This window comes from Pagrus major, chromosome 8 (assembly GCF_040436345.1).
Source record: "Pagrus major chromosome 8, Pma_NU_1.0".
NCBI classification, from domain to species: Eukaryota; Metazoa; Chordata; class Actinopteri; order Spariformes; family Sparidae; genus Pagrus; species Pagrus major.
Window position 1 is genome coordinate 29,773,660 of NC_133222.1, and position 27,136 is coordinate 29,800,795.

General features: G+C 39.8%; 2 protein-coding genes across 3 annotated transcripts in view; one reads left to right on the top strand and one right to left on the bottom strand.

Annotated features, from left to right (window-relative positions):
* The window catches only part of LOC141001327 (Fanconi anemia group A protein), a 25,171-nt gene extending 13,329 nt beyond the window's left edge, over positions 1-11,842 (top strand). Inside the window, exons 17-42 of the mRNA XM_073472367.1 lie at positions 510-598; positions 721-781; positions 896-945; positions 1,264-1,334; positions 1,641-1,739; positions 2,156-2,289; positions 2,422-2,492; positions 2,579-2,678; positions 2,827-3,014; positions 3,117-3,213; positions 4,296-4,499; positions 4,706-4,779; positions 4,858-4,986; positions 5,490-5,568; positions 6,149-6,324; positions 6,403-6,508; positions 6,605-6,664; positions 6,777-6,881; positions 7,233-7,348; positions 8,550-8,709; positions 9,342-9,404; positions 10,176-10,269; positions 10,428-10,503; positions 10,637-10,787; positions 10,886-10,984; positions 11,117-11,842. Coding sequence (XP_073328468.1) covers positions 510-598; positions 721-781; positions 896-945; positions 1,264-1,334; positions 1,641-1,739; positions 2,156-2,289; positions 2,422-2,492; positions 2,579-2,678; positions 2,827-3,014; positions 3,117-3,213; positions 4,296-4,499; positions 4,706-4,779; positions 4,858-4,986; positions 5,490-5,568; positions 6,149-6,324; positions 6,403-6,508; positions 6,605-6,664; positions 6,777-6,881; positions 7,233-7,348; positions 8,550-8,709; positions 9,342-9,404; positions 10,176-10,269; positions 10,428-10,503; positions 10,637-10,787; positions 10,886-10,984; positions 11,117-11,215 — 2,751 coding nt within the window. The 3' untranslated portion in view covers positions 11,216-11,842. The remainder of the gene's footprint in view (positions 1-509; positions 599-720; positions 782-895; positions 946-1,263; positions 1,335-1,640; positions 1,740-2,155; positions 2,290-2,421; positions 2,493-2,578; positions 2,679-2,826; positions 3,015-3,116; positions 3,214-4,295; positions 4,500-4,705; positions 4,780-4,857; positions 4,987-5,489; positions 5,569-6,148; positions 6,325-6,402; positions 6,509-6,604; positions 6,665-6,776; positions 6,882-7,232; positions 7,349-8,549; positions 8,710-9,341; positions 9,405-10,175; positions 10,270-10,427; positions 10,504-10,636; positions 10,788-10,885; positions 10,985-11,116) is intronic.
* Positions 11,422-19,920, bottom strand: znf276 (zinc finger protein 276). 2 transcript variants are annotated; one of them, XM_073472369.1, is made up of 12 exons: positions 19,832-19,920; positions 18,884-19,178; positions 18,273-18,579; positions 17,201-17,247; positions 16,652-17,080; positions 16,029-16,101; positions 15,724-15,807; positions 15,482-15,601; positions 15,227-15,302; positions 14,735-14,852; positions 14,017-14,116; positions 11,422-13,869 (listed from the first exon to the last, which is right to left on the bottom strand). In XM_073472369.1, the coding sequence occupies exons 2-12, from the start codon at positions 19,110-19,112 to the stop codon at positions 13,593-13,595; spliced, it is 1,860 nt and encodes a 619-aa protein (XP_073328470.1). In that variant the 5' UTR covers positions 19,113-19,178; positions 19,832-19,920; the 3' UTR covers positions 11,422-13,592. The 2 variants fall into 2 exon arrangements, with proteins under 2 accessions (XP_073328470.1, XP_073328469.1); XM_073472368.1 differs by having other exon boundaries at positions 18,273-18,582.
* Positions 19,921-27,136: the final 7,216 nt, after the last annotated feature.

The following is a 27,136-nucleotide window of genomic DNA, read 5'->3' on the forward strand; positions in this document are numbered from 1 at the left end:
TGATGTCACGTTTCACATTACGAATGCACGGAAACAGTTGTAACAGAAGAGAAAACAACAATAGACCCATTGTGAAAGAAGCGTCTGTAAAATGGTGGATAAATTCTTTTGAGGCCCCATCTCGCAACTTACAGGACTTAAAGGATCTGCTGCTAATGCGCCAGATACCACAGCATACCTTCAGAGGTCTTATGGAGTCCATGCCTTGATGGGTCAAAGCTGTTTTGGCAGCAAAAGTGGGACCTACTTAATATTAATATTTGGCTTAAAAAATAAATTAATAACGTCTTTTCAAATCAATTTGGGATCTCTGGGCTTCCGGAGGTTTTGATTATGCTGCACGATTTTTTTTACTATTTAAATCAAGTCCCCATCTCCTTCAGTTGTTTAGGAGAATTTTGCAATGTTGTTTTGCTGTGCAGCTCCAGAAATATTGTGTGTACAACAAAACTTCAGATATGTTTTTTTTATATCTACACAGTATAACAGTATCATGTTTGCATGTGCAGCCCCAGTGCCAGGCTGTCCAGGATGTGGAGAAGGCAGTGTCTTTGTTTGCAAGCACAGGAAGAATCTCTGCCACAGTCATGGAGGCCAGGTAATCAGTCAGATGATCAGCTACATCAGAGTATATGAGGGTCCTTTTAAAAATCTGGGGTTCATGTACAAAATTAAATTAGCGAGAGACGTCACAGGTCATTGGCACCTCTGTCTTCACAGTATTTTCCGGAGGCCATATTTCCTGACACGATTTCTCCCTGCTCTGCTGACACCGAGAGTGGTGAGCACCTTCTTTGTTTGATTGACAGATTCTCTGATGTGTAAGTTATTTTGTGATTTATTTAAATCTTCACATCATAACATTAAATCAAGTTCACCTGTCTTTCACTCACAGCTGCCTGTGAAACCTGATAGTCGGATGAGTTTCATAGAAGTTCTGAAAAAGTAAGTTCTTACCAGAAGTTGGTGAAATATGCAGTACAGCGCTTCTAGTTCAGTGTTATCTCTCTGTATACCAACTTTTGAGACATCAGTATGTCATTATATTATATATCATTTTATCCCTTCCTGTATTTATTGTCTCCAAAAATGTATTCTTTTAATAAATTTCAAGGTAGCATCTTTGCTCATGATAATTTTTTTGTGTTTGTGGGCCTGATAAGAATAACCCTCTGACTGCTAATGTTATACTTGACCAATAATGGTTATTTGTAATTACCATGTGTTTTTTCACTGTTCTGACAGTTGTTTGTCTGTATTCAGAGCAGATAAGATCCCTGCTGCACAGTATTCATCTTATGTGGAGTCCTGCCAGAAACAGAGGCAGCAGGACTGTGGGTATTCTTCGTATCACTCATTTCTCAATGATTAACCATCACTGATTTATTTTAGTCCAAAACATTATAATGTACATTTTTGAAACTGAGGACATCTGGTATATATCAGCAGCATAGTGGTTTAGCAGGTTTTTGTTATACAGACAAGACGATATTTGCGAGTGAATGTCTCATCTATAATACCCCAGAGTGGGACAGCATGTGAACAGCATGAAATCTCCTCAAAGATAGATGTGATGTTGTACAATAGTAACAGTAACTAAAAGACAGATGGCTTTAATGTACACTCTGTTGTGTTTTCAGGTAGTGCAGTGTGTTTGGACACTAATGATGATCCTCTGGAGGTCCTGAAGATTCAGCTGCAGGAGTTCAAACAGCTGCTTGTTGAGGGAAATGATGGAGGTAGGCAGATTTTGGAGGAGGAGATACAGCACATCACTCTCACATGCACACACACACACACACACACACACACACACACACACTTGATATTCTTTGGTCATGAAAAAGACTTTGTGATTTGATGCTATGCAATAAGACACTAATGATACTCACACTCATATAGTGTTTCCAACACCAATCTGTGTGTATTTATTCTGATGGTCAAAAGTTTACCTACACTTGTAAAGAACATGTATATCATGGCAGTCTTGAGTTCCAATGATTTCTACAACTCTCATTTTTTTCTGTGATGGAATGAGGGGAACACATTTTTTTAATGTGTTGGATGTTCAGTTTCTTCCACTGTCTGTTCAGTCACATCCCTGACCTCAGAATCCCTAATTTCCATACTTGTCACATTGGTCATTTATCCTCAGAGATGTCAGCCCAGCTGTCCAGGATCTCACACACTCTCAGTGTCGTCTTTCCTGCCTGTCCCGATGAGCTGATTGGACTGTCAGTTATCAAACTTGACATAAACAGTCCTCCATCCTCTGAGCTCCACGTCAAAGTATGTACTGATGAAATTCATTGTCTTCTTTGTTATCATGTTTTTGATTTCCAATTCTGCTGTATTCCGTTGGCTTTATGTATGTCTGTAATTATATGTATTCTTAAAAGAATCGCTCCCTCGTATCCTCAGGTCGTCAACATGATCCTAAGAAACTTCTGCCAGTGCATGTTAGATGCTTCAAGAGCTAACCCTCCTAACAAGTGAGTAGTAGTTTTCAGAGCACAGGTCTGAAGTGAACAGATTCACCATGTGGTGTACCACTCACCAGATAATCTTGCCTGTCCAGACAGAGCCTGTGGGCCTCCAGGTTTGTCAGTGTGCTGCTTGGTAATACACTGCTCCTCTCCAGCCTTATACACAGACTTTGGGACCTCTTTCATAACCAGGTACATAAATCCATATTCAGAAACTCTCCTCAGTTAATTCTCTGTTTGTCTTCATGCATGGATAAAAAACAATACACTGCTTCATTCCCTTCTGTACTTAAATCAGTACATTCTGTTGTCAGTTTTGAAAACCTCTTCTCTCAATAAGGGCTCTTCACTGAGTGCTGCTCACTTACTCGGTCTGGCAGCATTCGTAGTCCACCTCCACAACTCCATGTCCCACGGACCTCTAGTTCAGCTGGTCCCGCCCACTCTGCCTGAGCCAGTACCTGTTGGAGAAGCTCTGAGCTCGACGCTCGTCCTCAGCACACACGCTAACATGGTCTTCTGTGTCAGGTGAGGTTACAAACTTCAGCTGATTCATTAAAGACTTGTTGTTGAGCATGTATCCGACATCTTGCTGCCACCTTGACTCACAGTCTTGTTGTTGCTGTCCAGGTTGTGTGTGGCAGCTGTGTGTTATGGGATGTGCAGAGGGGACTCATTGCCTCAGCAACAACAGCAGGACTATATCCTCAGCGGCTTCTATAAGAAGGTAACTCTTTGTATCATATAAAATGGTCATAACACTTGTATCAGGCTTGTCAGGAAAGGGAAATATTCCCACCTTTTACTTACGAGCCTTGATAAAGTTACAGCAGAAACTGTTAATGTGTTTCAATACGTGAACAGGTGCATCGGACTATGCCACATTCTCTCCAATCTTTTGCTAAATGGATATTGACAATTCTTATCAAATGTATCAATTACATCCTGCTTTTTTTCGCCAGAGCTATATAGTGATAATACTTTCAAGCAATTGATTTTCCACTTAGTCTATGAAATGTCAAAATAGTGATATATATGCATCCTTACCCAGCGATATTCATTTTATGATGATGATGATGATGTAATGATGTTAAAGAGAGAAAAGCAGCAAAATCTCACATTTAGGAATCTGGAACCAGAGAATTGTTTGCCCTTTTCCCTGATAAATGACTTTTAAAAGATTAATCATTTTTCAAAACTGCTGATAATTTCCTGTCGACTTATTAATCAATTAATCATGTTTTCCACAGGCCAGGTACATGACACAGGGTCTTAAAATATCAAAAATTCAATTTGATAAATATCAGGCCTAAAAAGTATTTAGTAAGTAAGTATTAATTAAATAGTCCTAAATTATAAATATGTGGGGCCTTGAATGCTATAAAGTTTTCATCTAATTCCATTGATCTTTTCTATTATTTACAAACTATGTGCAAGTCCACATTTCTGATGTAACAAAATTTAAGCATACCACTGAACCTAATAGTGACTTTATACTTTATACTTACACTTACCTGTTGGCAAAATGTAGATTAACCTTAAAAAGCTTTGAATTCAAGTGTCTGATACCTGAAGACACCCTGATTACAATATACAGCAATTCTCTGACACACACACACACACACACACACACACACACACACACAAAACACAGTCAAACACAAAAGTCTGAAATCAATGTGATCCATTGTGAGTGAGGATGGGGACAAGGAGTCTATTAATGCCAGTCCCGCCTTCATAATTTTCATTCTTATTTTATTATCATATCATTGTACTACTTTAACTCTACACATAACTGTGTGTGTCCAGCTCCTGTACCTCATCCCAAGACTGTTGCCTGAAGCCAGAAGAGCTCCTATCACTGCCGCTAGTCCAGTAAGTGAATACCAGGAGGAGAACCTGCCTGGCCTGTGGAGCAGTGCCACGGACACTAACAACACATGGAGGAAGACTGCTTGGCATCTGTGGAGGCTCCCTGCTTTCTATCAGCTAGGAGACATACCACAGTATCAGGTAACATAGCTCCACTGGCTTGTTTGCTTCCTCATTTCAATGAAGTCTTAGTTTAGTTTGTTTTGAATTAGAATATGTTTTGTGAGCCTTAGAAAAAAATCAGTGGCTTTCTTACTCTCATTTGTGTGTGAAATGAAATCGAATGTTGGATTGATGTTAATGATGGCAAAAAAAAAAAATCCTCAACCTGTGTTATGTTTGTCAAGCTCTTGTTCTCAGAATGGCTGGCTAATGAGCTCCGAGTACAGAGAAGTGAAGACGCCTTGTCAGACCCAGAACGGTAAGACAGGAAACAAACATAACCTCGTAGGTGACATTAGACATACAGTCAATATATACCCCTAATAACTGTGTGCAGTCAGGAGTACCAGCAGTGGGCCTGCTTGGACCTCTACCTGCCTCATCCAGCGGAGCAGGGAGGCTGTGGAGGAGACATGAGGAGCCTCTGCTCTCATCTGCTTAATGCCATCATGGACCAGCACTTAGGGTGGGTGTACATCTGTACTGTTACTGCACACAAACAAACTTAGAGAAGGCATTACATTGTGATAGACTTCTTTGTATTGTATCACATCTTTTTCAGGAGAAACCTTTCAAAAAAGGTTAGTGTAGAGGTCAGCATGAATGACACCTGAGGCGTATACAGCTTATTGTTCAGTGTACAAGGTGAATGGTGTCAATACGCAGGTATTAAAAGTTTCTGCACAATTCCAAGTGGTTTTACTTTGCTGACACTGGGCTTAAGGATATAATATGTAACATTTCCACACTCAAATTACTAAAAACAACTAGACCTTGGTTATAAATTTTGTTGAACTGTGCACTCGCACTCAAATGTAAACCCAGAGAAACCTATCATTTTATTCAAGGTAATGGTGCTTTTCATTTGTTTGCCTGTTCACGCATTTTATCGTCTTTATCCCCTCTAGTTGCTATAACTTCCAGGACTTTAGTAAAAGTGTAACTCTTCTGTTCATTTTCTGTCAACAGCAAACAGAGCCTGGAACAGTTAGGTCACAGCGTCTCAGAAAAAGGAACCTGTCTGCCGGACATCCTGTCCAGACTACAGGTGTGTACACTACATATGTGTGTGACTTCAGGTCAAGTAAAACCAGTTTATAAATGAAATAGTGTGGTTCTTAAAGGCACAGTTCACCCAAACATATACATTTCCATCATTATCTTCTCAACGCCATGCTGATGGAAAGTCGGTTGACATTTCGTAGTCCAAAGAACATTTCATGAGCTTCACAGCAAAACAGCGTTGCAGTGTTTCCCCAAACAACTGAAGTAGATGGGGAGTTGTTTCAAAACCTTTTTAAAATCAATTTAATAAAAACAAAAACTCAAACAGAAACTTCTCCATACAGCGTGTTCACTGTGATCCAAATTGATTTAAAAACACGTTGTAAATAACATTTTGAAGCTGAAATCTTCAGGGTAGCTGCTGAGCTAAGAACATTAGCACGCACCCCATCTGAAGTGCACATTGCACAAGCTCTATTGCTCATTAAAAGTGTAAATAACAAGGGTGGAGAGTGAGTAGACTACAAAATTTTCATTTTTGGGTGAACTTTTCCTTTAACATTCATAGTGCAAAGGTAAAAAGATGCACTTGTGAAGGTGGTGTTTAATCATTGTTTGTGTAGGAGCTTATCTATGAGATGGAAGTGACTGACCTCTGTGGCAGCTGTAGAAGCAGAGCAGATGTGGCTGACTTCCTGTTTGAGTTTGTGTCTGAGAGATGCTCCTCCACAGTGACCTCAGCTTCACCGAGCATCAGCACCGAGCTCAGCCTGCAACTCACTCTGAACACATGGAACAGGTGCGCACACAAATATGTCATACAGATCATATCTATTATTGATGTACAGCCACTAAAAGCTCTTTGTATGTGTCACAGAGTACTGCTGGCTCTCCCAGCGGTGTTGTTCATTAAAGTAAAGACTGAAGGAGGGAGGAGGACTCTGGAGTGTAACAATCTGATAAAACATGTCAACCATCATCAGGTAAGCTGCTGAGCTCTTGTTCCTGTCAGGTTTTAGTACATTTCTTTCTCTTTAGTAAAACTGACTTAATGCCGGTCACTTCTGTTCATGCATTAGAGGAAGGTGTGTTCTCCAGCCGGCTTGCTGTCCTGCCATCTAACAGCACACGTCCTGAAAGTGAGAATCACTTTACCAAAGTCTGAAGAGAAATCACAGCTAAGGTACATTTCTTACTGTATGTCCACGAGCTCCTGGGAGAGTAAGTCTGCTGTCTGTGTTTCCTGTCCAGGGTGTGTTATGTGCCAGTGTACGCTGTGGACGTGCAGCAGAAGAAGTCAACAAAGCCTGGTCTCAGATCAGTCTACGCTGTCCTCTGCTCCTGGTCTCCACAGTGGTACTGTTTGTTCTCCATACAGCTAATGAACTGCATTATCACTTTCTGGATTCTAATGCAGCAGTCTGCCTTTATGTGTGTTGTTATAAACAGTCATTCTTGAAGATTCTTGAAAAATAAAAACTACGATTTATTTAATTGTAGGTTAAATTCACGACTTATATGACTTGGTGAGACAGATGTAACATGAGTAAAAATGGTCCTGCATTTAGTTATTTTATATTAGTTATTTTCCCTGAGTTCGTGAAATCAGTACTAATGCTAACCTATAAATGTTTTTGTTTTGTAGGCTTAGGATTAATTTACACTATGACATTGTGTGTGTGTGTGTGTTTGCGTGTGTGTGTTTAGCACTGGTGGGAGCGCCTTTCTCCAGTAATGTTGTCACTCTGGCATCGTCTAAGTGATGGAGAGCCTCCACCAGAGCAGCTGCAGCTGCTCACTGACTGTCAGACATGGGCCTGCAGGTAAAACCACATTTTTATAACCACCACCTCTGAATCACTGATCCACTTCACGCCATCCTTTAGTGTAAGGAATCAAAAGAATAGGTAGAATGTAGTCTCCTCTGGATCTTTTGGCTTCTCTTACAGTGCCAGTGTTTTTTCTCAAGAATATCTTTATTGAATTTTAAACAAGTCACAAAAAAAAACGTGCAGGAAAATTGTGAGTCTTGAGTGCACAACATATATGACAAGTTTAAAAAGCACATTATGATAGAGTTGTGTATCGTACATTCTTTTCCCAGTCGCCCCCAAAGCTTTGTCTATACCTCATAGTCCCTGGAGTTGTACAGGAAGGTGCTTGAAGTCGGTTTCAATATGAAGAGAAGAATGAAAGAAAAACAAATAAGTAAAAGAAAGGGGGTTTATAAGTTAGATACAGATTGCATAATGAGAGAAATCAATTAGAGTGTCAGTTTTGTCTGTTTGGTAGTGGTTTGTGTGTCAATTGTTTCTCCTGGCTCATATTAAGGTGATTTTCAAATGATTTTATGAAGTTGTCTGTCCATTCGTCTGGCCCATTTTTTAACGCAATATCTCAGGAATGCTTGAGGGAATTTCTTTAAATTTGGCATAAACAATTCACTTGGACTGACGGATGAACTGATCAGTATTTAACAGTCAGGTCGGCGCGGCTGTGACCTCACAAAACACATTTTTGGCCACAACCAAAAAATCTGTACACTAATTATGACAATATTTTTAGTTGGATAAAATGAACGGGAGATTGTGAACATATTTCCCATTTGGTCAGATACTGAATTGATGACACTAATCTTGAGGGCCCACCTTGAAACTGCGGTGACTGTAAAGATCTTCTGTGCTGCCGGGTTGAACATGTGTGTGCAGCATCCAAGTTTCAATTTGTAGCTTCTTCATGTTCTATCAGAAGTAGCTTTATTGACCAAATGTGAACACATACAAACTGTGAGAGAGTCAGCAGGTTTCTCACTGGAAATTATTTTCTGGAATCATACATGTCAATATAGTGATTACTTCCATTTCACCAAGAACTACATTTAATACCCTTTTATTAAATTCGAAGTCATCACTACATATATTATATGAGTCAGAACATACATGGATATAAAGTACAACTTGACTGGTTCACAGAGGCATACAACCACCAGGCGGTAATTTATAGTTAATTCTGTCCTGTGTTCAGTTTAGAGAAGGGTCGGTCATTGTCACCAGTGCCTGCAGCGTCAGCTCTGCTGTTGGCTGCTAGTCTGCACCATGCCTGGCGGGGCAGAGGGTGCAACAACCAGGACTTCAGTGCTGCCCTTAATGTGCTGCGAGCAGAGAGGGGCACACAGCACAGACAGGTGAGAGTAAAGAACTTTGTTATATTCATTCCATTCATCTTTATATACAGTAAGTCACAGCTGGTATGATACTACCAAGATGTACAATGTTGAATTCTTGTCATATAGGTAATGGCAGCCAGTATTGGTAGGTAAACTCAGCTCCAAAAATAATAGTCTTGTTCATCATCCCTGGTCATAAATAAAAATAAACATGATATGTGCTAATTAATATTAGTGGGCCATTTCAAGCCTTTGTACTGTATATGAGACTTCTAACCTCTAGGCCTCTTAAGTGCTTCTGCTCTTTAAAAATGCACATTTCAAATGTAGATAATTTAATTTTAACATGCACTTAAATGGACTTGCATTTTTATAGCGCTTTTCCAGTCTACTGACCGCTCAAAGCACTTCACAACACTTGTCACATTCACCCATTCACACGCACATTCATACACTGATGGCAGTGGCCTCCATGCAAGGTGCCAACTGCTCATCAGGAGCAATTTGGGGTTCAGTATCTTGCTCAAGGACACTTTGACATGCAGCTGGGGGAGCCTGGGATTCAAACCAGCGACCAGCCGCCCACACTTGCTTTTTGTGTTTTCCACATTGCACATGTTTACCTGCTGCTGTCTCTTTTCTTCTTCCAGGTGCTGGTTTTTCTGCTTTTCCTGTGTGTAAACGACTATCTGTTAGCGCTGCTGTATCCTCAGGTAATTAACCTCGCACTGTCCCAATTCATCCACAGGTTGTGTTCAGATGTAGGGTAGATGTAGTGAAGCAGATGGGATTTAAATCAAGTTATAGTGACAGGTAAGTCTTTGAGGCCTACCTCAGGTTGACAACCCTAATAAGCAGCATGCACTCTCACATACTGTACAAGGTCTGACTAATGTGTTTATGTAGCACCTCTTTATGACACAATATTAAGCCTGGAGACAACCACCCTATTTAGAAATAACAGGAAGGACCATGCTCAAAAATTTTGATGGAAGTATTTGGAGTGTACTGCTGACCTTGTTGTATTTGTATTGCTTCATTTTATTTGATCTATATTTAGTGTATAGCTATGAGAGTGGTATCAATCATCTCATCTATCTCTCAGAAAGAAGTCTAATCAGCAAATTTCCAGAAATGTTGAACTATTTCAAGAGAATGCAATGGTTTGACATGAGTCTAGGCTGAACACAGTCCCTCAGGCCAACTCCACCTTACTTTTTTATAGTTTAAGCTTTGAACAAAGCACATAAACAATGTGACACAAATGAACCCAAGTATACGACCACTTGTAAATGGTGTGCAGCTTGTCTATGAAAATTAAAACAGTGAGCAGTAGTTCAGAGCTGGGGTTACACTTAAAAAAAAGAAAAGACCATAAAAATGTATGGTCTGTTATTGTTCGTCCTCATTATTTCCCCAAAATGTCTCCCCAATGGTAGTTAATCCTTTAAAAACACTTATTTTCTGTATGATTATGTGTGTAGGAGAAGAGCTATCAGAAAACCAGGACTTTATGCACAGACCTTCTGTGTGTGTTGGTGGACTCCGTTGACTGGCTGCTCATCTTTAAATCAAACGGTACAGTGTGTATCTTCTATAATCACATCTCAGCTACTTTGTTGCCAGTTTAGCCAAGTAGTCACTATTTGGCAGATAGTATTACCGTACCATTTTCCCATCAGTATATTTCTGCATTGTTAAATTAGTGTGATGTATCTTTTTTTCCCCAACTCTAGAGCAAAGTGTCTACCAGTCGATTGCCATGGTAACATCAGATGAGTTTATTCAACTGATGCCTTGGGCCTTTTACAGGTTAGTTTTTTTTCGCATTTTTAGGAGCATCACATTTCCACCCTTAGTCCCTGTATACTAGCTGTAGTTAGACCATCATTCAGCAAATAGATTTAAACTTTTGTTTTATTACACTGTGTCTGTGTTTGTTCAGCCTGTTACTCCAGCAGAGTGCTGAGCTGCAGCAGAGAGCTGTGTGTTGTCCAGGGTTCCTCCATACTGCTGTCCTCTGCTACATCAGTCTGATGCAGCTTTTCCTAGAAGGACACAGACTGAGACCAAGCACTGAATGCTTTGACAATCAGGTGACTGAGCCTCATAGACGGATTATATCAGAGTGATGACAGTGTAACTCTAACCATTGACATTGTCCTGATGTCTAATCTATGAATTGTTTTGTCAGATGGAGCCTTTCCAAATACTGAGCAACGCCAAGCAGTTTCTTCTGAGAGTGATCTCACAAACGCCTCCAGCTGCTCTGTCCTCCAGCCAACTCACACCGGTAACCAACAAACACATACTTTTTATACAGATCTTAAATTGGCAATATTCACCTATCTTATCTTGTCTTTATCCCTCCTTGTCTGTCCCTTGTCCCTGTCTGGTCTGTCTGCTGGTGGGTTTCCTGCTCTAGCTGGAGTCTCAGTGTGCAGACCTGGACCCAGAAGTGGCAGCCGCTCTCTCTGTGCTCCTGGACCCTCACAGCCTCAGCCCAGAGATGGACTTCCTCTGAACAACTGTCGACTAACGTTCTGGCAGAGAAGCTGTCTAAAGTGAACCTACTTTATTGCAGAGTTTTTGACGTGTCTTTAACTATACAGCTGGTACTTGGTACTTTGTTCTGATGTTATCCAACACAAACATGTCCCTTTTGTAATATTTATCAAAATCCCTTCTGTTCAGAGCTTAGCAGTGTTTAAAAAAATGTTCATACTCAGCTTTGTACAAAAAAGTTTATTTACATGTATATTTGTACACAGTGCACACAGGACTTTATTATACACATGTACAACTGATCTACATCTTTACAATTAACTCTTAAAAAAGAGTACTTAGTATTGTAATAACTTAATAAAAACAGTGACCTAATAAAACTGATGTGAATGTTCTTGAAATCATTCTGCACAACTTTTTGCACTGTGAGGAGCTTACACAGCACATACAAGTGCTTTACATATATTTATGTAACGAGAATATGACATTATACGACTAACAGCTTCATTTATATGGGTTATGCATGTGTACTTCGATAAAATTGTCTGTATAGATCCATTTCCTCCAGAGACACTCACACTATTATCTAGTTACTGCTAATGCAGCCCAACATAATATACTGTTGCTGCTTCACTTTAAAGATTTAATTTGTAAGAAATGGCCAGAAATCAAAGGTAGCTCAAAAGTCTAAAAACGGGATACAATACAGAGGTGATTTACACTGACTCTAACGAGGACTATGACTCTGAGGACAAGAAGACACTGCAGATGAGTGAGAGAAAGTTAGGCAGCTAGAACAGGCAAAAAGGGCATGTAAAACCAAAATATTTTCACATCTTATTCAGTGAACAAGGGATTTATTTTGACCAAACCAGAGGTGATTGTGGAAAGGCGAACCAAGACTGTTTTGGTGAGTTTCATTCATTGATATTGAGTTTGAATGAAGTGTATGATGAGTTAATGAGACAAATAAGCTTGTCTTGGTGCAGTAAAAGAGAGAAACTTGTTTATGGTTATCTTTTTAGAAGTAATGAAAATAGGTGTCAAAATATCTCCTTTCTTGAGTTAATTTTGTGAACTTATGAGACTAGGTTATAAACTTGCCACTTTAACATCTCCTAGCTTAAACTATGGGGGCTATCAGACTCACCTCTTGAGGTACAAAGTGGTATTATGAGACATTATGGGACAGGCCGGGGTGAGGTGGTTAGCATGCTTACTTCAGTAGACATCTCTGCAACACAGTACATAGACGTCTTTGGCATAGCTTCAATACTGTTATTTCTTCACACTCTGTTGATGTTTCTGTGAATGTTTTAAACTGGAACTCTGGCCATATCTTACATGTTGCCCCTTTAAAGAAGATTCTTCACCTTATAGATCATTTTTAAAAATGCAGGGAGTAATGTCAGAGTCAGGAGCAGCCATGGTGAGCTGCTAGGTGCTACATACCGTTTGTATGCACTATAAACACATACTGCAGATGCTCCTCTGTTCTGTCTGTCACAGTAGCTACCCAAGTAGTAGTATTAACTGCTGTTGTCACAGTAACCATGGGTGCCGCAAAATCAAACCGAACTGAAAACTTAAGGATTACAACCTTAAAATCCAGGACATTTTTTTCTGCCTTAAGACAGAACCTGTAAACCTATTTTACTGTCACAAACTATAGGAAGAGGTTTCACGCCAGCGTTTGTCAATGTTACAGTACATGTGAAGGAAAAACTGCTGCTTCCTTAAAAACAAGATCAACCCTAGACTTGTGGTATACATGGTCAGAAGATGTCCTGATGATGAAATGTATGAATTCTGGAATGAAGAGTGATATTCAAAAAAGAGCTGTCCGTAGGTTCAGACAGGACGCCGAAGCGCCGCGATTAGCTGCGAAGCGCCGAGGAGCGGAGCCATTTTCGTTTCGGCGCCCATGTTAACCAATTGTGTCGTTCACATTGGAAGCGGCGCTTTACTTTCCTATGGTGAAAAAACAGCTCCTAGTGTGATTACAGAACAGCTGAGGAGCAGAGCCGCTTGCCAACCTACGCGGAGAAATTCGTGTCCCTGTGTGAACAGAAGGGCCGTGGCTCGCGCGAGAATTTCCGAGCGCGGCGCTTCGGCGTCCTGTCTGAACCTGGCGTAAGGCAGAAATTATCAACAATTTTCATCAATTGTTAACCAAGAGGTCATTTCATGTTAAAGGCAATAGTTTGACTTTGATGCTATGACACAAAAGCTGAGCTAAAACTGTTTTGTTGGTGGAAAACTAAGATAAATGCAGCAGCCATGCAGCAGGCCCAAGTCCATGAATGTGAAAAAAATGAAAACTTCAGTACAGGTGGTCAGAACTGGTCCCTGTCACAAGTTTATATACCCACGCAGCCGCCCTGGACCCCCTGCCGTCACCTGTCCTGGTCTTGCTGAACCACCTCCCCGGTCAGAGTGATGGTGTGCAGGTCGGAGAAGAGCGGCTGCTGCTGCTGCTGACTGCTGCCTCTCTGAACCTCGGTCTGAGTCAGCGGGTGGACCATTGACATGTGGACGTTCAGGTTGTGGGCCTTCTCGAAACGTTTCCCGCACAGCAGGCAAGCAAATTCCAAATCAGCCTCCGCCTTGTGTTTGGTCATGTGGTACTTTAGTGACGCTCGCTGGCGACACTGGAAGCCACAAACCTCACATCTAAAAGGGAAGGAACACAATAGCATCTACAGCCTGTCTCGTAACTTTTCTTATGATTTTCAAACTAGAAAAAAACAACTGACTTCTGAGTTATCCCTCGAAAGCTACAGAAGTTTTAAAGTGACAAATGCCATCATCAGTACTTACTGTAGAGGCTTGGCCCCTGAATGTCTCATCTGGTGAACGGAAAGGTGTTTCCTCTGTTTGAAGGTTTGGCCGCACTGGTCACAAATGTAGTTCCTCTCCTCTGGAAACAAAAGTACAAGTTAAAATACACAAACACTTAAATTCATGTCTACTTAATTTAACTGATGGTCTGTTTCTAGAACAGTCTCTAACATAGCATGTCCCTCAAATTCAAGACAAAGTTTAGACTTTGATGATTCAAACTCATTTCACCAGTAAAGCAAAAACAACTAGAGATGGTAATATGATGTAGATGAGATGGCCCACTGAGTAAACACTGTTGGTGGCATGGCAGATTTTGGGGGAAATATTTAAACATGGAAAAGTCAGATTCTTTTTTCCTTTGTTTTTTTTCCCCTCAGCTGCTCCTACCAATATGAAGACAACACATCCTGTGCAGTACTGGATGATTTTTCCTGCCACACTGGAGCCTGCATCACAAAGATAGTTTAGGGGGTGAGCCATCTGTTTCATCGTTGTCATATTAAGTACTCCACCGAAGGTTCTGAGGTGGAATGTAAACATAAGTCACATGTTCCAATGGACATGTAACCCAGGGCTAGTTGAAGTGCAATCAGTGTGAATCATATAGCCCTAAACCTTAACTGGTTTTGTTCTACTGGCGTCAGGGGGGAAAACACTGTCTAAAAGCAGACAGAAATCTTTCTGTAGACCTCACCTGTATGTATTAGCTTGACATGTCGCTGCAGGTAGCGGTCGATCATGAACACCTTGTTGCAGCCAGGATGAGGACACGGTCTCTCCCTCATCTCCTCATGATGCTCCTTGATGTGCTTCTAAAAATCCAGCCAATAAGAAAACCAGTCACTTATACAGTCAAAGGCAGAACATACTCACAAACTGGTTTAATTCTGGAGTAGTAAGGTGGACAACAACTGTCTTGTGTAGGGGTGAATTAAAAAGGACTTCTTGTCTTATTACGTAATGTCACATATTCTTTGTCAAAATGTAGATTAAATGATTTACATTTATACATTAACAATAACATGAATATTAATACTGCTATATATGTTTCTTATACACCATATGAGTGTGCAATCAATATTCACTTCATAATGATACGTTAAAGTAAAAATTACTATTTATCCAACTACTAAACATTTATCACTTAAATAACAGTGACATGCTGTCAGATTCTTTGAATTCTCACCTTTAAACCATCAGGAGCTCTATAGACGGCTGTACAGCCCTGATACGGACACTTGTAGATATTGGGAAGCTCCTCTCTGGAAACACAACAGTAGTTTGTTCAAGTACATGTATGCTATACAAAGTTTAGTTTAAACAGTTGATTAAAATGAACTGAAACAAAGTATAGACTAAAAACACTTTAGATAAACTATACATTTAAATATTAAATGATGCTGAGTGGAGGTTGTGTATTAAAGAAAATGTAGCAGGGTACCCTTTAGGTTTGAACTTGTTCTTCCAGCCGGGTTTGGGTCCAGGTTTCTTTTTGATTTTGGGCTCCTCTGGCACCTTCGGGCTTCCTCTTCTCTTGATGGGGACGGTCAACTCACGAGCTCTGGGAGAGGGATAAAAAGGGTCAACAAACACAGAGCCTGGGCTCCTGTTAGGAGTCATTTCACTCCCTCTCTCCTTTTTCAGAGGGAACAACCACGTTTACTGAAGAATATTTGTACCCACCTCTTGTCTGAGAACGGCTCGAACAACTCATCGTCTGATAACCCTCCTTTTCCACTCTCCTCAAAGTCATCCTCAGAGACAACCCTGTGCGCGCGCGCACACACACACACACACACACACACACACACACACACACACACACACACACACACTTCTTGTAGATGTTATTGCCTTCAACCAATCGAGTCACTTTAAAGGCTGAATAGCACCCACAAATTACAGGTGCTAAGGACTCCCACAAATGGGTGGTTACACAACAAGCGGTGAGACAGAATCAGGTGAGAGAGATGAACAGCTTGACCAACCTGTCAGACAGATCACTGTCAGCAGCCCTGTCCTCCAGCTGGACCAGAGCAGGAGACAACGGCTTGTCATGACCTGTAAAGGATGGCAAACCACAACTGTGTGAGTCAAGAATTCATACAGACTGTCTGTATGAATTCTTTGTGTCAGCATCTGCAGGGTAAGAACAGGTTGTTGGCATATCTATGCTTCACTGGTTGTGTTTACATGTAGGAAGGAACACATATAACACATCACAGGTCAACAGCACCACAAACTGCATCCTACAAAACCATGATTGTCATCCCTAGAGCCATGATGCTATCATGGCTAAAAGAATTTCCAAAGTAATCTGTAAGTTTTCAGCAATTATCTTTCCTGTGCTATTACAACATTTAAATGAGAGCTTTACTGATTTTCAGCCAGCTTTGCATCGCAAAAATTTTGGTAGTATATGCAAATGAACGATTTTTAAACCCACCACTCTGTTGCTGGCAAAAATTCTCCAAATAAGGCAAAACTAGATTGTTGTTCTGCATTTTTTGTATGTGTGCATCCTCAGAACGGAGAAAAGGGCAGTATTGGTTGTGTCCTTTTCAAACATCAAACATTTTGAAACTTATCTACCTGATGATCTCAGTCTCACCTTCAGTGTTACTGGTCCAGTGAGTCAGCGCTGATCTCTGAGTCTGTGCTGGGACTGCAGGTGCACTATGTTGAGCCACAGTGCTTATACTTCCAGCTGGGGTCCTTCCATTCCCACTGGGTTGTTCTTCTTCATCTTCCTCCTCTTCCTGATCCTCCTCCTCTGACATCACTCTGTCACCATCGCCACTCCCTAAAGCTCCACTGCTTAGGTTCACCATGTACCCTGGGTTGGCAGCAGTTGTGCACTGAGTGTCCATGATGTATCTGTGGCCATCAACACAACCCCAAATGGCCTTCACAGAGCCCCAGCACTGGCCTTCCAGCACCTCCTTCAGGTCGGGGCAGGAGTGACAGGCCTCTCCGTGGTGGTGAGCCCAGGACACCAGGCTGTGGAGGCACTTAGGGTCTGAGGTGAGGGATGGTGGTGCTGAAAGAAAACAGCACAAAACAGTAATGCAATCAGTTAACTTTTCTTTTTTACCTTAGTTTACTTTTATTCCATTTCTATACACAGAAACAAAAGCAAAGAAGAAAGGCTTTTCTTTACTTTTTGGGCAATGGTTTACTGAGGACTCTGGACACTTTGCATTCTTCCTGAAAAAGAAACAAACAGTTGATTGTATTTGTAGATTTTCTGCCTTAACAATTGAAAACCATGCAATAAATACACACTTTTAAGCTCCCATTTTGTAGAAGGGGAGATTTCCTGTCTTTTTTTATTGATCATAAATCAGGTCTAGGTGCTGTATGGACTGTGTATCAAAGTATCAAAGTGCTTAATTCACAGAGAATTGCACACAGCCCAGGTTCAGAAACTGTGCTGTCAAACAGGCCGTAAGGACTTCCATGAGTATGTGATGTCAAAACTTTACAGTCACAGCCCTTGGCAACGCCCCAGGCACAACCATGGGTACAAAAACACCAGCAGAGCTGATGTGTCAACATGGTGGGCAGTGCCTACTCAGGCCTGTTAGAACTGACCAATCAGAGCAGACTCTTTTCAGAGTGGGCCTTAAAGACACAGGCACTGACCCCCAGATTCCACCGGGCCCGTATCTGCTGTGTTTTGGGAAACGCAGCAGATCGTTCCAGACAATACTTGTGTTTCTACTGACTGCACAATGGCACATTTCTGCAGCATCTCAGAAGCAGCTCTTGGCTCTGCTCCACAGAGAATATGAGTCTATTTTTGATGGAAGTGAACCAAAGCAATAAAACACCCTGTGCAGAGTCGGGATCAATAGCACAACAAATTTGGAAATATTAACAATAAACACACTTATAAGAGAGAAATAACTAAAAAAAATGTAACTACGTAGCCTACTCACGCACAGTAGAAGCACAAACATCAAGAAAAAAATTACGAAATAAACATAGTCTGAGCTACCATCTCAGGCAGGCATGAAGCTCTGCTTTTGAAATGCTCCCAGTGGGATATAAAGCAGCGTGGAGGATGGAACAAAACAGTGTCACACACAGCAGGTAACAGAGAAGTGCCCAGTGGAATCAAGGAGTAAAACTGTTCAGAGGGTTAAACATCTTCTAGTAGACACCCAAAATAAAAGTATGAACTTGAAAATGATCATAAGATGGGACCTTAAAGTCACATGTTGACTCACTGGCTTTTCCGGTTGTCTTTTCCAACAGGTGGAATGTTGACTCTCTGCAGAAACCTGATGAGGATGCTGTGACATTTGTAGAACTTTGCGTGACATTTCTTGCAGATAAACTCAGATAACCGAGGGTCACGGTCCAACTGGACCCCAACCAGTTGCTGGAAGTCCGTGTGGAATAAAAGGGGTGACTGGGATGACTCATGGTCAACAATCTCAATAGAATCCTGAGGCCACTTGTTGAAGGCGTGTCGCAGACTGCGTGGAGAGAACTTGCCATGGCAGAGCCGACAAATAGCAGTTGACAGTCTACCTGCTGGGAGGAACAAAAGATAAGTGTTTTTCTATCAACAGACTTTTATTTTACTGTTAAGATAGTCTTCAAATCAGCATACATCTGATCCCTTTTTTAGAAATAATCTACTGTGTACTACCACCACCAGAATCTTGGTGATATTACAAGGTAATATGCCTAATTATTCTCAAGACTTAAATTATTTTGTGTGGAAGCCAAATGTCGATAAAAAAAATCCCAGTTTTTAACTTAATTTAATGGGGTATGGTGTGATTTTCTATATTAACAACACAAGGGAAAACACATTAGGTTTGGCACTCACCTGAAGATTTGGACTTGCTCTCTGGATGTTTCTGTGTGTTGTCAGCTGCTGTCACACTGAAGTCAAAGTTAGCATTCTTGTGCTCTGCAGTGTTATCATGGAAACTGTCTGTGGTTACAGGGACAGTCTTCCGAGGTCTCCCTCTGTTTCCAGACGGTCTCTTCTCCTCAATGACGCTCACTGTTGTCTGTGTCCTGTTGGACCTTGGACGTCTGCTCTTCTTCTTCATGATTGATCCTATAAATATGGACTGTCAGCAGCTGATCCTGGTACTGGAGTCTTGCTGCCCGTTCCACTGTAAAGATTTACAATGTAAGCCAAGTCCCGATGAGTTAATCGTCATATAATCTACTTTATATTATAGACAATTATGGAAACAATTAATCATCTTTGAATTACTGTACATGTTTCAGCAGTTAAATTAACTAGAAATATATTCTTATTTTTAATGTTAAGTTATTTTACCAACGATTTGAACAACCATCTGTGCACCAGCATGTCATTTTTCCATTAACCACTATTATTTGGTAAATATTTTCCCACAGTGATAAAGCTGTTTTAAAAAAGCAATATAGCTACATCAGCTACATCCAATTCATTTTCATATATTACAGGACGTTATAAAGATAAAAGAAAATCAGTAGGAAGTTGGAGTTGCATTCAAAGACCTTGCTGAGTTTTATGCTAGCCAAAGCCCAGTAAATAAGCACAATATGCTATGTACACATCAACATCGTTTGCAATTCTTTCCGGTGAAAGCAACCCACAAACACGTCTGGAATATTTAAACTTAGACATTACAGTTTTCTGTTCACCACCTAGTGCTGATTTGAACCAGCTAACGTTAGCTAGCTGGTTAGCCTGAGTGAGCCTGCTACGTTTGCTGGCGAGTGTGTCAAAATGTTTGTTTTAATGTTATAACTAATGCAGTCCTGTGCCGTGACCTACCGTCAGAGTATATCAATCCTAGCACTTGAAGCACATGTTGTTTTTAACATAAAAAGATGGTTTTCATGAGGCAAGAAAACAGCCCTGTGCCTTCAAGGCTGCTCCCAGTTGTAAACATTAGAACCCGGAAGTGCAACCAGAACAAAATGCAGGAGATGACATGATACAGCGCCACCTGCCGTTCATGGAGAAATATTTAACTTCATGTAATACCAAACTAATGGAAGGAAAGGAAGGTAGCCTGAGAGAATGCATGGAGACAGTTAGTTGTCTTCAAGGCAATGTTACCTACATTAAAAGCAAATAATGACTTGGGAAGCGTCTATATTTTTAGATTTCTCAATATGTCTGGTTCAGCACAGTTAGTACAGTCTTTTTTGTGGAGAGCTTTGAACCTTGGATAATATTTATACTGTATATCTCCTTTTCCTGTTTCTATGCATTTGCTTTGTTTTCATGTCTGTCTGTGCATGTAAATTCTGTACTGTTTTTGTCATATTTTGTACACTTTTATATACAGTACGCACTGTTTGATAAGTGAAATACGAATAAACAGACATTAAAGGACTGTGTATTGTGATGAGTATAAATGATGTAAAATATCAGAAAAGTAAAACTGTGCTAGAATATTCTTGTAGTCTTTCCACCACTGTCCACCTGCTGGATGTTGCATCTCACATGCATCTTTAAATAACAAAAGGTCTGTAATTTTTCTGTTTCACCCGACTGCAAGATAATGATCATGAAGGGGTTGCAAACTCATGCACAGATGTGATCTAAATAGGTCACAGATGTATTGCTAACCCATTCTGTAAACAGCTGTGATAAGATCATGTGAACATCATGATATCTCCATCACTTCAGCCATCACACACATTTGCAGAAAAAGGGGAACTGTAATGTAGTTTACCCTTGAGGAGTCAGACACCAATATGTTTTTTTGTGTGTGCGTGGTTGATGTTTGTATTTATAATCCCTCAGCCCTCTGATTCAAGATATTTTACTAATGGAATGCTAAAATTTGATCTTTAAAGGCCACATATTTTTAAGCATCTTTTTTTTACATGGTCTATGGTCAATTTGCTTTTTGTTTGCACACTGTCAGACAGAGAGCTCATTGACATAACTTGCAACTTTAAACAAAAATAACAGGTTAAACTTTTCCATTAAACTACAAGACCATTTGGAAATGTACTTAATTACAAATGTGAATATCTTCACAGTTAAACTGTTTGTAAATTTGTCGTTACATTTGAGAATTACGATCCAATTTCATGATTATATTACATTAATTTAGACCATGATCACAGAATAAGGTAAAACATTTGACCTAGTAAGCAACATTTAGCAGTTTATTGACACACACACATCCGTCATTCTATACTTGTAGAGACCTCAATTGCATTCCCTAACCCTAATTTAACCATCACAACTAAATTTCCAACCAGGGCCCTCCGTACATTACAAAGGTGCGTGGGGACACTGTTTGACTTTGTTGCACTTTGTTTTGGGCACAGTAATACCTTTAGAATTGTCTTTTTAAATAGATTTTAGTCTGAAGTAACTCAGAAGTAACTCCTAAGTTAAAGTTAGTTCTTAGCTCAATCAAATAAATGGATGTCCCTGTTGATATCTGGTTCTGTTTCTAACATTGAAAAAAATTACAGCACAGAGCAGCTTCTGAAATGCTGGTTGGTGCATGATTTAACATCTAATGCTGAGGTGTCCCTCAAACTTCCTGTCACCGAAAACTATCTGTACAAACATGAGAATATGTAACCAAGACACACAGTGATCGCATCAGATAACTTCAGACAGCAAAGACGGGAGGACATCATTAAGTCTACAGTGAAGACAGCATGAAGCGCTTTACACTGGGAATCCTGCTGCTGCTCACTGTTTACTGCACTGCCATGCGTAAGTCTAGTTTCTGGAGATAATTGCCATTTGGGGGTCTCTTGTTTAGACTTCAAGTGTTTTTTTATTATTATTATTTCATTTTGTAATTTAATTATACCACAAGCTCATGCATGCTTTATGCAAAGGTTTCAATGGATCATGGGAGAATGGTACGCCTCAAAAGATATCTGATCGTAAGAAAAATCCTTGGTATTTGTCATCTTAACAATATAATACAACACAAAAAGCGGTTGCTTTTGGCCGTGTTCGATCATTGAGCTTCAGTTTTGGCCCTCTAAGGTATGCCTGCTTTGGTATACCCGATTGGGACCTTTGATTCTGAAAATTAAGCATTTCTGTAATGTTCTGTTTTAACTGCTTACTTTACTGAAAGCTATTTCTGCAAAGCCTAGATATCTAATGAGGGCCATAGCCAGTTTTCTCAGTGCAAAACCAATCCACACTTTTTTTTTTTTCTTACTTTTGGGATTTTTCATATTTTTTATATGCAGTTAACTATTCAATTACATGAATGGAATTTACAATTAATATTCAGAAGCCGGCCCCCAGAGGGTTTCATCCTTCGCCGCCGCCATCCATCGAGAACATTTGAAGACTATATTAAGTCTATAAGTCTATGCATTTGACTACATTTTGACAGAACCAATAATCGCTGAAGAATCAGTTACAGCGAATTAAATTGGACTCAAAGAAAAGTAACAAATATGGCCAATTTTGACTTTAATTTATCAAACTTAGTGACTAATTTCTTTCCTAAAAAAAACTTATTTGACATGGGTCACACTTAACCATCATTAATAGATAGTAAATGTATAGTTTATTAGATTTAATAATAATAATAATAATAATAATAATAATAATAATAATAATAATACATTTATTTTATATAGTGCTTTTCAGGGTACACAAAGACACTTTACAGGTTAAAAGCAGAATAATAAAAACAACACACTAAAAACATAACAACGTACATTGTTATTTAGTTAAGTAATTTCACTGTTAAGAAACAATGACATGGTTCATAAAACATTTATTAAGCAATTGTGAGGGTTAAAAACTTCAGTTGCTACTCTCTGATGGCCCATTTACAAAATACAAAGTATTATGACCATCTATTGCAACTTTCCAAAAAACACTTGCTATTAAATAGTGTATAATATGGGGCGCCGATTGTAAAGTTGCGCATGCTAAAATAAACAGCAACTTTTCGACACATTTAGCAAAAAACACATTTAAAAAACATATGTTAATTTTAAAATGTTACTTTTGACCAGATTTACAGCAATATTTGTGAACTTTGTAATATTTACTTCTCTTGTAAAAAATATAATGTCAATGTTAAATCTAAATACAAAATCTAAATCTAAATGTTAAATCTAAATCTAAATGCTAAATTTAAATCTAAATGTTAAATGTTAAATATAAATCTAAATGTTAAATATAAATCTAAATGTTAAATTTAAATGTTAAATATTAATATAAATGCTAAATGTTAAATCTAAATGTTAAAATCTAAACGTTAAATCTAATTCTAAATCTAAATGTTAAATGTTAAATCTAAATCTAAATGTTAAATCTAAATGTTAAATCTAATTCTAAATCTAAATGTTAAATCTAAATGCTCAATGTTAAATCTAAATGTCACGGGTGAAACTAAATATTTAGCTAATATGCAAATTCACACTGATTAAGATATTAAAGACTCAGAACAAATACCAAGGACGTGACCTCAGGGTCCTCAATGGTAGCTGCAGCCGTGGTTTCTGTGACTTTGTTGTCCTGCTGTTTCCATGATTCCGATTCAGTCATGAATGACTCAGTCCACTTTGAGGATTCAGTGTATGCCTTCTGTGTTACTGAACACATTGCCTGCATTTAGCAACTCACATGCTAACTTGTTGTGCATTGAGGTCACTGAATGACTGTGGTGCTAAATGATCCTTGTTTTTGTTTTTTGTCGTTTTTCAGCTCATGGAGTGAATGAAATAGCACCTGCGACGTGCTGCTTTAAATTCTTTGCTGGAAAGATACCACGGCCACAAATGATCTCCATCATCAAGACTCACAGCAGATGTCATGAGAAGGGATTTGTGTACGTCTCTGCTTTACTCTGACACTTTGTAGAATGATCCTCACTGGAGCAATGACAACATCTTCAGCCAGTTTTTGTCTGAGAACAAAACAGAATTAATTGAGACAATAATACAATACAACATTTCAAAGAAACATGACAAAATGTTCAATCTGTGACTTAGACACCAAATTATATTTTCCATTTCTCATTCTGTTGTTATGATTTTTGTGTGTGTGTGTGTGTGTGTGTGTGTGTGTGTGTGTGTGTGTGTGTGTGTGTGTGTGTGTGTGTGTGTGTGTGTGTGTGTAGGGTCAGCACTGCCAGAGGAAAGGAGATCTGTGTGAGCCAGAACCTGGACTGGGCACAGAAAGCTTTTGAGCAACAGCAAGTCAACAAGGATGATTGATAGTCCTCTGTATGAATCATCAAACATCTCCAGCTAATGCACCTCCAGCCATGACAACCCTCTGTCAGATCAATTTATAGTTGATAGCATCTTTTTATAATAATGAAAGCAGGTTAGCATTGTTTACTTTTATGCATAGACCTCTAAACTCCCTTTAAGCTTTATTCTTAATTTTTTCAATTTCCCTTTTACATAATGTACTATATGCATTCATGAAATGAAAATGAAAAATAAATATGTTTAAATACATAGGACAAAGTGTTGCATGTAACTTAATCTATCTGAGAACAGCCACAGATTTGTGACATTTAAGTTTTTTTTTTAATTATCTCTTATCTTCTTCATATCTTAAAGTTCATAATAACAGTTATTATTATTAATAATAAGAGTTCAGATAACAAAACACATAACAAAACACACAGAAAATCAATTAGAGCCTAGTGAGTGGATAACTGCATAGTATAATGACAAAAGTAACAACAGGAAGTCAATCTTCCTTGGATTCCAAAGTCCAGTCTTTCAGTAGGTCACACTACATGTATTTCTGCTAAAGCCTGAAATGTTTCATCATTTTCCAACAGTTGGGTGTCTCTTCCTTTGAGGTCTGGTCTGTCTGACACTGCCATAACTGTTGAATACATTGTGTAATTGTTAGTAATAATAACATGATGGCTATAACTTCATTTGTTTTGTAAAATTCATCCTTACACATGACACGACTACTCATTAAAAACACTAAAAGGCACAAAATCACTATTATCCGGGAACAACTATGGCCTTCTACATCGACTCTTTACAAGTGTTGCTTCTGGCTTTGCATGTCTATATTTGCATCAAAACATGACTGGTCCTCAGACCATGATTAGTAATAGTCACAATCCTTCGTTTATTCTCCCATGGACAAGTCAGAATGCGCTACACAAGCTGTGGTTTTTCAAAATAGTGGTCAAAAGCCATTTTAGATGGAGTTATTATAACTGAGGTTCAGGAACTGGACCACGCCACTCCTCCTCGCTGATCCGCCACCCAGGCCCAGCCAATCAAACCACCTGCGTCTCGTTAACCTAACCACCTGTGCCGCATTAACCCAATCACCTACGTCACCCTGATTCAATCACCTGCGAAATCTATATATGCAAGCCTAACCATTTCTCTCCCGTTCGTCTCAAGTTCTTACAACCCTCCCCCCCAGACCCTCTCCTTCTCCACTATCATCTCTCACAGGATCATCGGCAGCCCAGCCTTCGACATCGCCATCACATGGCAAGAAGATCCTCCAGAACAGGGACCCAGGCCATTCCAGCACAGGAACCACGGGGGGACAATGAAGCCACGCCAACTAAGATGTGCGCCCATTGAGACGTACCCCCATTCTGAGTCTCAACCTCCCCGGTTCCTAGACGGTCCAGCCAATCCACAACCCTACTCAAACCTTCCTTCCTTCATCCAACAACCCCGACCCCCCCTTCCTTCATCCAACAACCTCGACCCCTCTTTCCTATCCTCCCAAATCTTCCAATTTAAATAAACTACCTTAACGTTAAAATGTGGCGTGGTCTTGTTAGTGAATTGGTCCTTGGTTACAATAGCCTTGCCCCCAGCCCCTGACGTAAGTGGTTCTTTGTTCTAGACCAGCAAAGTGTTGGTACCACTCTGGAACCAGTTTTCCTGGCCAGGAGCCGGTTCTTTGGCTGACGAAACACAAAGTACTGGTTCCAGAGTAGACCTGGCTCTGAACCCGCACCTGAAATGCCTCAGTCAAACAGAAGTACCATCACATATGCACCTGATGTGTAATCCTCTTTTGAAGTGGTTCATTGTATAAAATATATAAAACTTGCTGTCGTTGGGCACCGAGGCCAACAAGACTGTTCCTTCTATGCCAAACACTCACATTTCCATCCAACTGTATTTGTGCATGTTTTAAACTTAAGCATAAAAACCGAGTGGAAAAGTCAGAAATTTGAGTAAAAAGAGAAAATATGGCAAAAATCCCATAGGTTTCAGTGGAGAGGCTGGCAAATAGAAAAAAGAAAGAAAGAAGAAAGAAAGAAAGGCAACTAGTTTTCCCATGTTGACACTGCGATACCTGCCTCCTCTTCTGCTGTAGACAAAGCCACCCAGCGTTTCATTCCTCTACTCCACCAGAAAGTCTGAAAATAAAGACTACATGTATGAATAGATTAACCTGAGGAAAAGAAATTCAAACTCTCAGTGCATGTCTTTAGTTCATCAAAATGCATCATGTTAGCAAAACATCAGATCAAGTAAGACGGGTCTAAAAACTGGATTTTGATAAAGGGGCCGTCTTCAAGACAGATTATAAAGCACCAAGTTGAAAGCCCAGTCATGTCAGTCGATTTGAAATTTTGGGGACCCCTGTATCATCCGAGGGCAAAAAAAAGCACCTCAGGGTTCATGAGGATCAGAGGAAACAAATCACCTCGATAGAAAATAAAAGAATGAAAACATCCTCCATACAGTAGACCAGAAGCAGATATACAGCATACTTTGCTCCTGAATTAATGATTCAATCTTGTCATGTCCTCTGAGGTTAAATATTGTTGCAGTTGATTGAAACATGCACTGACACATTTATTGTCTGCAGACATTTCTATTCATTATCTTGTATCTCAGAAAGTAGAAACACATTCATAGAGCAGATCTTGATACAGTAAAACTATGCTGACATGGTTCACTCTGGGTTTAACCTGGTGATTGTGCTCTGGGTGGAGATGGTGTGGACTGTTCATCATTACAGTGACACATCAGGAGTGTCTGCCAGTGTTGAACCAATGAAAGCTCAATCACATCACTTATGTATAGAAACAGGGTTCTAGTTATGTGGAGCCAGAGGGAGCTCAGCTCTCATGAGAAGAGATCTGAGCTCCCATGAAAGCAGTTA